This window comes from Corella eumyota, chromosome 5 (assembly GCF_963082875.1).
Source record: "Corella eumyota chromosome 5, kaCorEumy4.1, whole genome shotgun sequence".
NCBI lineage: Eukaryota > Metazoa > Chordata > Ascidiacea > Phlebobranchia > Corellidae > Corella > Corella eumyota.
In genome coordinates, this window is record NC_137494.1 from 690,504 (window position 1) to 704,509 (window position 14,006).

The 14,006-nt window shown below is 27.8% G+C and overlaps 3 protein-coding genes across 5 annotated transcripts in view; all 3 read right to left on the minus strand.

Moving 5' to 3' along the window:
* The window catches only part of LOC145751974 (rho guanine nucleotide exchange factor 28-like), a 42,467-nt gene extending 35,926 nt beyond the window's left edge, over nucleotides 1–6,541 (minus strand). For all 3 annotated transcript variants that reach the window (XM_082568149.1, XM_082568148.1, XM_082568150.1), the window contains exons 1-5: nucleotides 6,411–6,541; nucleotides 5,905–6,055; nucleotides 3,560–3,695; nucleotides 2,705–2,865; nucleotides 1,652–1,835 (exon numbers count right to left, since the gene is read on the minus strand). In XM_082568149.1, the coding sequence (XP_082424275.1) occupies nucleotides 1,652–1,835; nucleotides 2,705–2,865; nucleotides 3,560–3,695; nucleotides 5,905–6,055; nucleotides 6,411–6,443 (665 nt within the window). In that variant the 5' untranslated portion in view covers nucleotides 6,444–6,541. The remainder of the gene's footprint in view (nucleotides 1–1,651; nucleotides 1,836–2,704; nucleotides 2,866–3,559; nucleotides 3,696–5,904; nucleotides 6,056–6,410) is intronic.
* Nucleotides 6,542–7,841: 1,300 nt separating this feature from the next.
* LOC145753054 (uncharacterized) lies at nucleotides 7,842–8,851 on the minus strand. The gene is made up of 2 exons (XM_082569439.1): nucleotides 8,698–8,851; nucleotides 7,842–8,487 (listed from the first exon to the last, which is right to left on the minus strand). The coding sequence occupies exons 1-2, from the start codon at nucleotides 8,834–8,836 to the stop codon at nucleotides 7,988–7,990; spliced, it is 639 nt and encodes a 212-aa protein (XP_082425565.1). The 5' UTR covers nucleotides 8,837–8,851; the 3' UTR covers nucleotides 7,842–7,987.
* Nucleotides 8,852–9,579: 728 nt separating this feature from the next.
* Nucleotides 9,580–14,006, minus strand: part of LOC145751934 (uncharacterized) — a 39,777-nt gene continuing 35,350 nt past the window's right edge. The window contains exons 33-41 of the mRNA XM_082568092.1: nucleotides 13,565–13,771; nucleotides 13,068–13,206; nucleotides 12,652–12,697; nucleotides 11,877–12,558; nucleotides 11,471–11,550; nucleotides 10,981–11,107; nucleotides 10,535–10,639; nucleotides 10,379–10,461; nucleotides 9,580–10,238 (exon numbers count right to left, since the gene is read on the minus strand). Of these exons, the coding sequence (XP_082424218.1) occupies nucleotides 10,118–10,238; nucleotides 10,379–10,461; nucleotides 10,535–10,639; nucleotides 10,981–11,107; nucleotides 11,471–11,550; nucleotides 11,877–12,558; nucleotides 12,652–12,697; nucleotides 13,068–13,206; nucleotides 13,565–13,771 (1,590 nt within the window). The 3' untranslated portion in view covers nucleotides 9,580–10,117. The remainder of the gene's footprint in view (nucleotides 10,239–10,378; nucleotides 10,462–10,534; nucleotides 10,640–10,980; nucleotides 11,108–11,470; nucleotides 11,551–11,876; nucleotides 12,559–12,651; nucleotides 12,698–13,067; nucleotides 13,207–13,564; nucleotides 13,772–14,006) is intronic.

Here is a 14,006-nt window from a genome sequence, read left to right on the forward strand (position 1 = left end):
TTGCAAATCTGTTTCAACTGAAACTAGAATTTATTCTCAAAATTTAAAATAATAAACCAACTATACAATGATGTTTAATTTTTAAACTAATGTCTGTTTTTCTTTTTGGAAAAAAAATGTAACAAAACATTTAATAAATTTAGAACTGCTACCATAAACCTAATATATCTATTTTGGAAATTCTACTAAACATGTTAAAAATTACCATATCACATATTTAAATCTATGCTAATTCTAAATATGTACTCAAAAAACACTTAATAAATGTTAAACAACACAAAATTTAAATGTTATAATACCGAAACATTTCAAAACTTGATGTTTTTATAAAACCCAAAATACTTGCTGAAATTACATAAGCTTATAAACACTTGAACTAACCTAACCTTACAATACACAAAACTTAAACTATAAGAGAAAATGTTTGCTAATCCAGGTTATTCGACCTTAACAACACACTGTCTATACACTGTCTATACTCTTTATAAATAAAACCTCAATCCCTTATATAACATCTAATTATTATTCCATACCCTTTCAATATAAGGTTGTAATTTAAATTTTAATAATATTGTTTGGTATTGATTAGGGCATGCAGGCTGCTATTTTAATTTTTCTTAATTATTAATAAAAATAAATCATCTACTTTACCCCTTGCAAGCTCATTTATATTCTGAGAATAATCAAAAAAAATTAAAGTCTACTAATCTTTTTTAAATTTAAAATCATTTTTAAGCTTTGGTATAAAATGTTAAGTTGAAAGATTTGACCTGTTAAATATGTGAACAACACACAATTGCATAACACAAAACATAATCTACTATTTAAAATAAACCTAAACTGTTAAATACTTAAAGAAATTCACAAACAATTTAATAATCAGCAAAAAAAAAAAAAATATGTGAACAACACACAATTGCATAACACAAAACATAATCTACTATTTAAAATAAACCTAAACTGTTAAATACTTAAAGAAATTCACAAACAATTTAATAATCAGCAAAAAAAAAATAACGGTCAAAAAACTCAAGAACAAGAAAGATATATAACTTGCTTATAATAAATTAGTTTGTGCAGAAACCATTTTTCTACCAAATACAAGTGAACAAAGAAACAATGCAGTGCAAACTTAATTTAAATATAACATGACCAAATATTGAGTAAATAATTAAAAAATTTTAGCAACATTACATTTGCATACAAAACTGATTAAATAATGCCAAAAAAGTTATTCAGATACATTTAATGTAATATTAAAATTGCAAAGTTAAAAATTAGTTATCTTTTAGAACCCCTTTTATACCAAAAATAATTAAACAAAAAAATTTAACCATTACAAACTTAATTTAGATAAAAAACTGACCAAATAATGAGTAAATAAATAAAAAGTTTAGCAACATTTAATTTAAATACAAAACTGACTAAGTAGTGCCAACAGAATTAAAATATTCAGTTAAATTTAATGTAATATTAAAATTGTAAAGTTAAAAATTAATAGGCTATTTTTTTTAAAAACCCTTTCTATGCCAAAGAGAGTTAAACAAAGAAACTTAACCACTACCTAATTTAAGATATAAAACTGATTAAGTAGTGCCAAAAAAAGTTAAAAAATATATATAAATATTGAAACTGTAAAGTTAAAACTTACTCAGTTATTAGATCAGCAAGTCCGTCAAAGTTTCTTTCCCGAGCAATATCCTTTGCCAGTTCACCGTGTCTATTCCTTAAATTTAAACACTCGTCTGCGCTATTCTTCTCAAGAAGGAGAGTTACAAACGTGGAAAGTCCAAGACGGGATGCAAAGTGGAATAATGTCTCTCTTGGAATTTTTTCTATGATGTTATAATAGTAAATTATTATTTTCTGCGATAATAATAGTAATATAAATAACCTGTGATTTTTACAAATATTTTATTTTAAAACAAAACTAAAAAATATGCTACTTACATTGGTTTTAAATAAATAAATACATTAGCACATTAAATTAAATGAAATAATATATTAAAATGAAATCCATCGGTAAGTTATATTGGTAATAAAAACCAAAATGAATCACAATAACATTTGTTTATTGCCTAAAGACATAGACATTTTTTCATCCTTAAAACCATAAAAATTTAGGTTTTACTGAACTTAAGTTACCTCAGGTATTATAACAAGATTATATAAGAATTTTGTGTTAAATTTTAATGTAATCATGTTATGATGTTATAAGTTCATGCGGAAATTGTTTTAAATTTTGAAATATTTATATACATGTTTAATTTTAATTAAAAGTATTAAACATTTAAAATATTTCTTAGGATTAAATGTTATAAAAATGTAACTACTAAGTGTAAAATTATTTAAAAAATGTTATATAGAATAGTGAATCAAACAACTCTTAAAATAATAACCAAACTGTTATGATACTAAAAAATGTATTAATTTAATTTTACTTCTATTAACATTTTATTTTAAACATCCACAAAGTTTAAAATTATTTTAAATAGCCATAATGTGTAAAATTATTTTAAAATGATACATACTTTAACTAATTAATCAATTTTTAACAAACATATTTAAAATTTAATAAGGAGGCTAATGATTTAATTTATCTGATTTAAAAAAATGTTAAATATCCCAATCCAAAATCATTTAATAATATATATACATATTAATATTTAAAATACACCTTTAAAAATCTTTAAATATAACTCACCAATGTCAGGATCGCCGAGTAAGTTCCAATGTGGTGGTAAAATAAGATGTTGAAAAGCTGACGTCAGTCTCTCATCCAAGGTGTTGAAATCTTCTTGTTCTAGTGAAAAGTTTGGGCCCTGAATATAATCCCAGTCCTCTAATGCATATAATTTGTGGACACTACAATACAAATAAAAGTTAGTCGATATTTATTGATGAAGATTTGTAATATCATTTGTATGAAAATACCATATTGAATCATTAAATATTTAATTGATTGGTTAACATAGATAAAGCCTATTTGTATATTAAACAAAAAGACAAATATTCCATTAGCCTCAAATACAAAATTAAAATTTTTGTGTAATATGTAAAATTAATATATATAATAGGTTTAACTTAACCCTGTATTTGTAGTTCAAAATAGTAGAAAATCGTTATTGACAAAATTTGCATTGCAAGGAAATATTAATGTAATACAATCACAAAGTTAATGACAAAATTAAAAATTAAAGCAAAGAGTTCTTTTTTATTCTGTGTGTATATTTGTTATCAGTTAAAAGATAAGATACAAGTGCAGGTTAAGGTAACAGATAACAACAAGTAACATGGTGTACTGGTCAGGTACACTGCATGATAAACCAGGGGTACAAGATCCGATCCCACCCATCCCCTTTACTATACAAAACTTAACATATATCTCTATATACACTATAATCTATTATACTTTAAATAAGCAAAGCCCTGAGATGGTGAAAATTTTCGATCAGCTACTAATTTAAATTTTTTTTTAAATTTGCATATCTGTTAAATTCAGATAGCAAGTTAATATTGGCTCAATATAAAAACATATTCTCATAAATCTTTGGTTTACCTATCTGCCAAATAACGAGCCAAGTAACAGGTTTGGTCAAGGTAGTAGGTAAAAGGTTCGTTCCCGATTGATTTTCCTTCCAAGTTGTTGAACTGAATATAAACTGAAACTTCTACTTGCTCTGGAGGTTCATGATCTGTTTGAAAAAAAAACATAAAAATAAAAAAATGCAAAAACGAAAATAAATTTTAATCAAATGAAAATTTTTTTTAATGAACCTTAAAAGTTATGTGAAAAAATTTTTTTTTCTAAATGTCAAATACTTTTTATATTTCTACATAGCATATAAATGCCTATCTTAAGATATAGCCAGTCTTCACTATTTTTATAAAAAAAGATTATTTACACCACTTTTAGGCCGAGGGGTTTTTTAAAACACTTAAAACTACTTAAAGTTACACTTACAAGAATTTAAAGTTTGCTTATTCACTAAATAACAGTTGCAACAGTACACATAACATATACTACCAAATTACAAAAATATACCTTTAAACTAAATAATGTATTTTATAAAAAATATTTTAAATATAAATAGATGTTACAAAATATTAAAGGTAATATATTCAGTTTTACAATTACTCTATAGAACATAAATCCTAAACTTAAATATTTTATTAATATTACTCTAAACTAAAGTACATAGCGTTTTGCTTTTAAAAACTCTGTCAACTTTCTATATACTTCTAAATAAATCAATCTAATGTTGTACAAAAATCTGCCCTTAACACTGTGTTTTTAAACATATCATTTTTCTATTGAATATAATATCTATACTAACCAATCTAAGTTATTTAAGTTTGCTAAACTCACTTGTCCTTGCTTAAAACGCCCTGACTACAACTAAGGTAAATAAGAATTATTAAAAAGTAAAAATAAAACCGGTCATAAATTTATACGAGCTACTTCCTTCAGCTTCAAAGCAAGTGAAATTAACATGTGAGTGCTTGTTTGGCGAAGACAAATAAACATCACAGACAATATTTAATTAACAAACAAATTACAATTAAACACTCTGTCAATATTGGCTAAATTTGTACAAAAAAATCCACTTAATTTTTGATTAATTTATTTATATATCTGTTTTAAAAAAAAATTCAAATAGAATGTAACCAAAATCTAACTAATACACACTATAGCCTATACCTAATATAAATTATTCTGCTTAAAAAAGTTATGTACTACAAACTTTGCATATATACCTTCAAGGTAAATCTAAAATCTTCTGATTTTTGTCTTAAGCTGTTATAGGCATATGCAAATAACAAATAATTTAAAAACCTATTTTAAATGTTCTGTCTAAATATTTCTAATAAAGTGTAAATAAGAAAAATAAATATTTAACAAAAAAAAAATAATTTAATAATAGAATTATTTACTGGATTTAATTTTTGTTATATATTTTTAATTTAATTTTTAAAATCAACAAGTATATTATGCCTGACTAAAATAGTTGCCTATGCTTGTTATCAATAATAAATAAGAAACTAAATCTCAAACTGCTTGGGTTAAATGCAGACAATTTTGTTCAAACAAAAATTCACTGATTTACCAAAAACCCAAGAAAATTTAAAACATTCTACTATTTTAAATACAACATTAAACAACAGTTTATAATTTTAACGTAAGACACAATATGACACTACTTTAAACCTATAGATTTCTTTTACCTAAAAATTTGTCCTCAAATTTATATAAAAATATATATTTTTTATACAATATCAAAATTTAGGAAAAGTTCTGAATAAACTTTATCTTATCACCCTTTCAACAACAGACTTACTAAACACACAATTTGCTCTTACAAAAACAAACTTTAATCCTAACTAATAAGCAGACAATATTAAAATAACTTTCCATGAAATATATTAAATACACACTTAAGTTATAAGTGGCAAAGTTCTCAAAACAGCATCATCTTTATTTAACTTTATAATTCAAAATAAAAGAAACCTAATATTAAGAAACTTTAACATTAAAGGCAATGTTTACACTTTGTTACTTAACAAAAGATCCATTTGTTTTGGCTGTACACATTTAAACTATTTTTAAAGTTAAGTTGTTCTTTCTACAATTTTTCTAGCTTTACCTTCATTCTAACATTGTTATCAATACAATTAAATAACATTAAATTAACCTTAATAAAACAATACCAAAAATAACTGCTTTTTTTAAAGTAGTTATTAAAAAATTAGTAAAAAACTTTTTTTAACTAAACAACTAAAATTATTGCACAAAGAACCTAAATAGCCAATAACAAATCAATTCTAAGTTTATAAAGGAGTAAAAAATACAAGAAATTAAAATATCTAAAAATTAAAAACTTTACAAACTATAATCACAAGTACCAGGAACTACTGCATGGAAGGCGTTATCTTCCATACTAATCTTTGCTTCCGTAACTTGACGTTGTTGGCTTCCCTTGAATACCAGAAAAGCTCTGATATGTTCCGGCAGAATATAATCCTCTGGCAGAAAAGCAACAATCAGACCTCCACCCTGTTAATATACAAGATTTATTTATTTTTGAAAATGCTGATAGTATTTAAATAAATTTATAGTTTTGCTTCGAATTAGCTTAATGTAAAATAACTGATAAGAAATTCTGAAAACAAATATAAACATTTATACAACTACTCCACTATTCCACTGCTAAACCACAATTTTAACTTAAAGTCAAAATACTACAAAAAACAATAAATTTGCATATTTTTGTTTAACAAAATTAACAATTGTGTAAACAACAATGCACATTGTTATCATATTGTTTAACAATTGACAATAAGTTATCATTCTCCTTAACAATTAATTTTAAATTTAAAATAAAACTAATAATAAAAGGTTTTTTACTTACATAAACTGGTGCTTCTGTGGGTAGTAATTCCATGATTTAAAATTAACTAAAAATTCATTTGCAAAATTAATTGCGTAAATCCAATTTTATTCTATTTTTAAAGCTTATATTCAATTTTTTATATAAATTCTGGTACAAATTTTTAAATTTAAAATTTTAACAATATAGCAGTTATTAATCTTTTTAAACAATGTAAAATTTCATTAAAGGAGCATTCTAAAATGTTGTAAACAATTCTTAACAATTAAAAAACATAGTTTACAGCTTTTGCATTTAAATAGAATTATGAAAAAAATTACATTTTTAATAAAACCTAAATTATAAAAGAAATTTAAAGTTATCAGACTTTACTAATACACATTAAACCTTTATTCAAATTAAACCGAGCGTGGCATTTATTAAAGTTTTCTAAAATAACAAACAGGGCCTTTGTTCGTTCATTAATTAAAAAGAACTTTTATTGCCTAATCAATAGAAACTTGAATTCACTATTTCTTTATTAAATATTTTTTAACGTCTTTTAGTTTTTTAAATGTTTAAAGATAAACAAAATACGTGATGTCTGCAGCTGATGGTAGTCGACAAGTACAAGTAATATAACCTATTCTACAAACTGACAACAGCCATTACAACATTTTCGTTGTATTTAATAACATTTTCCCTACAGTCAGACAGTTCATTCTTATTTTGGGGTAAACTCTTAAACTTTAACTTCTGTACGTTAAAACGTTTTTGGGTTTGGTGGCCATGCCATAACATACTTAAAATCTTTGTGTAAACATTAATACTTTTGGCATGTTTTAAATCATTAAATTGATTTTGTCATTTTTTCCCGTCGCATTGTTGTAATATTAATTGTATATCATATTTATTATTTACTTTTATTAATGTGCGAAAAATCAAAATATATATAAAAAAAAAACGCCTACAGAAAAACTAACTCTTAGACCCTTTTATCAAAACCAACAAACCTTAGTCTGTTAGCAGCTTAAAAACTAGAACCTTTTAAATAACAATACCTATAACATATTACTAATAAATTACTTCTTAATAGCTTCCGTATAAGTTTAAACCCCGTTCACCCCTAAAATTGAAATTACACCCCCTTTCAAAAAAGTCTGAGGGCACTACTTTTTGACTAACGAGATTAGTTGAGCGGTTAAAGTTTTCAAAAGGGTTTGCAAAAAAGTTATAGCAAATTTGCAACGTGGTGTAAAAGTTAACTGTATTGTTTAAACTCCTAATTTCTTCAGGCTGATTAAGTGTCTTCCAAAATTAACTATTCGTTGCAGTGTTTCCAATTTGTTTCCAACAATTTATTTTAAATAATAAAAATTTATCCTCTTTTTACCATAATAAGAATAACAATTTTAATGTAGTAAAAACAAATTTGTCATTTACAAACTGTTTTACTATTAGTTAAAACAAAAATGTATTTTTTATTTTATTTAAAAATCAGCAAAAACAATAAAATAAAACAATTATAAACAGCACAACAATAACAGCAAAAGAAAATTGTAAGTTGTACACAATAAGTACCATAGAACGTCTACAGATTAGATTTGATCCAAAAACGATTAAACTTTAACTTCACACAGAGCGTTTGCCCAATAAAAACTATCGCACGGAACGTTGTAAAGTCCGGCTCTCTGTTCGATCCCCATCGACGGCGATTTCAGTTGCCATAGCGACAATGAAACGCACGTGGCGTCCCATCCGAAAAGAGAATGCGTCGGCCAGTGCAGAGACTCCCCGGTAATCACGTGACGTGATGACGTCATCCAGTGAGGTTTAAAATTGACGTCGCCGTCGTCATAGACAACGTGGCGCGTACCCACCACCCATTTACCCTGAACCCATGCAGTTGGGACCCCACCCTGCTTTTCTTCTTCGTCAAAAACAAGATGAAAATATTTGAGAGCTGCTTTTATTTTATGTTTCGAGTCCAACTTTGCAAGATCGCCCCCGAATTGTTCTTTACAGTAAAGCTGAGCTGTCGAATGTTGAAACATTTTCGTGTTGATATATTTGTAGCAGGAATCACCCGATGTAAAGTTAAAATTTGCAGGACATTTTCCTATTTAAAATAAAAACAAATATGTTAAGTTTTGACCTTGTGATATAAGCTAAATAAATTTAATTGCTTGGGTACATTATTTAGCGTAATTAAAACCTGTAATAACGCAATCAGATAAGCTAAATCGTTAAATACTATAAAGTTTATAGATTCTCAATTATTACAATTTTATTTATAAATAATTTCAAACAAAAACTTGATAATATTTACCTGTAGGTCTGCCTTGAGTATTCCCAAAAACCATAAAAAGTCCGGCTAATAAACTTAACATCTTTATTTCTACAACTACAAATCTGTTTATGAATAAAAATGCCAGTTTCAAGCAACTTTTATAACAGAGTTTTACCATAAAAACAAGCTACCTTAGCCCATATTAGGCCACATACCTCACATAGTTTAATAAATTTAAATTTAACAAGAATTTCTTCCTGGAAAAGCAACGTCACGAAATTTTACGATTTGTTTTCGATTTTCAATTTTTTACAAATCTTTTTTAAGTTCATTTTCGCTAAAAATGACTCTGCAGAAATTGTTCGAATTTCAATGTTATTTAAGACGTGTTTTGCTGCTTTTGTGACGTCACTGAGAATACCGAACTGCGATAGCCATCGTTTTGTGACGTCACAAATCTATTTTGTTCGATAACAAGTTAAGTGTTATAAAAAATTTAAACCACAAAATGAGAAACTTTTCTGAAATCTTAAACCTCAAATTCCAATTCTTATTTCTGATCACAAAAATTTCCACTTTTATTTAACGTAAGAATGCCGAGGACACGTGATAGTGTTGGTTGGTGACGTAATAATAGACCTTTATTACACGAAGTTAACCTAAGGTCAAATAGTTTAGCGAATTATGTTGTAAATTTAGGTTTATGACACGAGATTTGACAGATTTATTAAAAAAGATTTTATATTAAAATTTAAAACGGAGTGCTAGAAAAATTAACAAAATTTTTTTATGCTCTTTTTTATTTAAAAATGACGTAACATTTTGTGACGTCATTACTACCCTTGCATGACGTCACGAAAAGCCCTTAAATGACGTACCATTACTACAACTATCTCACAAAAAGTTAAAACTCGCTAAACTTGAATTAATTTTTTTATTAGCAACTACTGGATATAAAACTACAATGAAACTTAATAACGAACTATAAACCTTATATGGTCCTACAGTAGAAACTTTTAAGCACAATCAAATATTAAAAAAAAAAGTTGCTACTCTAAAAAATATTTGGTCGAAGTAAAAAAAGTTGGAATGTTAATTTAAAGAAAAAAGATCGATTTTTACAGGGTAGGCACTTTTTTATATTCCAATATTATGGTAGACACTTTTCTACATTGTTAAAACAAGCACACAATCATGACGTAATAAGCATAAAACCATGACGTGATAAGCACACAATCATGGCGTAATAAGCACACTATTTACAAACAAGCACACTACAAAAAATCATAAAATAATATCACTCCGCCCATTTTTGTACAAAAACCAAATATTCATCCGCACAAATTTTCTTTTTTTTTCGTATTATTCCGCGTATACAAAAAAGCAAAAATATTAATCCGCCCAACGGGTTTTAATAATAAAAAAATATTCATCCGCTGGAAAATCATACAAAATAAACTTATCGTGTGATATTCATGCGCGACAGAGCAGGGTATTGTGACGTGTCAATCGCGTAATCTCTACAAGTAGGACAAGTTCGATTTTGTTCCAACCACTTCCCCAAACAATCCTGATGGAACCTGCGTCATAATATAGAGTTGTGACGTCATAAAACTTACAAAAAATAAAAAATCAATTTTATATTAGTTTTCCACACCAAAAAAAAACAACAAAAGTGATCTCACTTTTAACTTTAAAATAAGTGACGTCATCAACTTACACGTGGTTGCACAAGAGTTTGTGAACTTTTTTAAACTTGAGAGGATCTTGACAAATTACACATTCCTCCTCATCCTCCAACTCCTGTAATTCATTGTTACGTCATAATTAATATTGACTATACATATATTACGTCATAGTTAACAGAATAACTTACACCACCACGTGACTGATTTCCCTTTTTTGTCCAAGGTGAACTTGATGACGTAGGTGAGTTAGTAGCACGTGACCCCACATTTGATGGCGTCATGATATTTGGATACTACAACAAATAAAAATGATTGTCTTTTCTGATTGTTAATTAGCAGTATAGTGTAATTGTTATAACATTTGGCTTTACTACATGAGGTCGTGAGTTCGATCACCACTACTCTTATACTGTAGCGCCCTTGAGTAAGGCGCTTTAAACGGTATGAACTCCTGCTGAGCCAGCACTTAATCAGCAGCATAATTATCGAGCAGTTATAATCTATAATATCCAAAACTGCCACAGCCAACTCGAAACTGGATCAGGGTAACAAATGTTACGCTATGTTTAGGTTGTAAAATGCACCTTCTCACATCGAGTATAAATCAAATTATTTCGTTTAAGTTTAAACTTACCTTTTTAATCAACCCCTTCTTACTAACAAAATGTGAAGCCCTGTTAACAATATCATCATTTGAAAGCCCGGTCAACGAATTATTATTATTCTGTCGAACTTCCTTAATACATAAAGCCAAATCTTTCCTGTGGAAAATACACAAAATGTTAATATTAAACACAATTAAACCTTAAATTTTTGTTTTGTATATATCTTTATCCTCGATGTGGAAAAGTCGAATGCGCGACTTGAACATAGAGTAACATCAGTGTTACTCCGACCCAGTCTCTAGTTGTCTGTGGCAGTTTGGAATATTATAGAGACTATATTTGCCTGGTAATTTTGCTGCAGATTAAGTGCTGGCTCAGCAGAAGTTCATACTGTTTATAGTGCCTTACTCAAGGGCGCTTCAGCATAAGAGCAGTGGGGATCAAACCCACGACCCCATGTGTGGTAAATATTAAATATTATAAATATTACATAAATGTTGAAACTGAATTTAAATTAACCTTGGTACATTGGTGAACAAGGCTTGGAGTTGATTCATAATTCTTTCAAAACTGCCCAAAGGTTTGGTTGGGGTTGGAGTCTAATAAAGTTTAATTATAAATATTTTATTAACAATTTGGTAAAAAATAGTTTTGCCTTTTAGGTATTGTAGACTATAATTGACGGATAATTATGCCGCTGATTGATTTTGTTTAGCAGGAGTTTATACCGTCTATAGCGCCTTACTAAAGCCTGCTACAACTTAAAAGCAATGGGAATTAAACCCACGACCTCATGTAGTGTAGCAAGTGATCTTACCACTACACCACACTGCCGGTTTTATAATAAAACAAGCAATTTGTAATAAAAATTGATTTTTTTAAAAGTTTTAAAAGTTTGTTTTTAATTAAACATTTAAACTCTTACCCTAACTGTAGCAACATGGTTCTTTTTTGAATGGCTATCTGCATTGTTGCTAGCATTGTTTTTCAAATGTTTGTCCTCAAATTTCTCACTATTCACATCTTTAGGTTGTACACCATTGTTATTCACATTGTTTTTAGGTTCAACATTGTTATTTAGTTTACTCTTAGCATTGGTATATACAACATTGTTGGCCCCATTGTTATTGCCATTGTTGGCATAATCGCCATTGTTATTATAAACAGTGTTGATATTTACAGCATTGCCATTGTTTTTATTAATGAATCCCTTTGTTTCAGTATTTACAAGGTGGGCTTCCCCATTGTTGAATACATTGTTAGCATTGTCACCATTGTTGTTTACCCCATTTTTATAGGCATTGGTAATATTGATCGTTTCGTTAATTAATTCATTGTTTTCATTGTTAATCACACCATTGTTAGCATTGAAAATCTGTGCATTGTTAGCACCATTATTTAACCCATTGTTGTTTGACACAATGCTACCATTGTTTAAACCATTGTTAGCAATGCTTACCCCACTATTAACACTAACATTGTTCAACCCATTGTTGTTCTTAAATTTCTCTGAACCTATCGGAGGTTGAGGGGATTTAGGGGTAATGGAATGCTCCATTGATTTGGGGAAATCCCCAAACATGGAGTTTATTGGAGATTTAAACCCACTAAAAACAAATCGTTTTATTATCACACTGATTATTAAGCATTATAGAAATGGTCATTGTTTAACTATTTAACTTTGCTGTAAAACAACAAACCTGTTTATTTCATTGGAAAAAGGTGTTATCGGTAAAACTGGTTGACCTGTAAACAAAAGTTTTAGATTTAGATGAAAATATATTAAAGTACCCAGTTTTAAAACTTTTTAAAATCAATGGATCTTTTACAAAAAAACATTATTTTAATATGGAAAAACACAATTTAATGCAAGTACAAAAACAGATACACTACAAAAACAAAACAATAAAAATAATCTATATAAAAAGAAAACTTAGTAGACTATATATATTCTTTTATTTATGTAAATTCAAATGCCTACAAAAAAAATAAAACTGCTGTTTGTGGTGTGTAGGTGAATTAGCTGAGCATATATTAGTTGCAAGTATATAACAACAATAAAAATGCCATTAATAGCACTTATTCAACTAGTTCATATTAATAAAAAGAGTCTCACTCATTTGACTTCTTCTGGCATTTAGCATAATTTGTTGAATATTGGGTCCAGGACTTGGTGGATTTGGAACATTTATTAAACCCAGTTCTTTTATAGGAATCCCACTTTCAATTTTCTCTTTATATTTCTTGAAAGTTTCCTGTATTAAATGTTGCAAATTAAATAAAAAAAAGACCGCAGCATGGTGAAGTAGTCAGAACACTTGCTTCATGAGGTCGTGGGTTTAATCCCCACTGCTTCCATGCTGTAGCGCCCTTAAGTAAGGCGCTATAAACGGTATAAACATCTGCTGAGTCAACACTTAATCAGCAGAATAAATACTGGCCAATTATAATTATTAATATCCAAAACTGTCAAAGCAAACTTAAGACTGGGTCTGGGTAACTGTTGTTACTCTATGTTTAGGTTGCACATTCGACCTTCCCACATTAAGGATAAAAATAACCAAAAAAAAAATTAAATGAGATTATTGTTAATTATAGTATGACATCACAAACCTGGACTTGTGTAACCAACAATGCACATTGTTCAGCATTGTTTTTCCATTGTTGTCGTCCTTGACCGAGTTCATGTAGCAACAGTTTCGAGGAATTAGCGGAGTGGAAAATACATTTATCGAAATCGAGGACAAATCTCTCGCATTCTTTTTTTGCTCCGTTCAATTTCAGGATCCCGAAATATTTTTGAGTTTTCAATGTTTTGATCTGAAATTTTTCAATTAATTAGATTGAATTTTTCATTAATAAGCTTAATAATAAACATTTGATTTTTAACACATGGTAATCTAGACATTAAACAAAGTTATGGGTTCAATTTTTACTAAAGCTATGTTAGGCGCCGCTAAGTGGAATAGACCTAATAATTATACAACTAATTAGCAAATTATAAACAGAAGACAAGATTAATAATTAATAAAAAAATGCAACTTTATGTAACTAA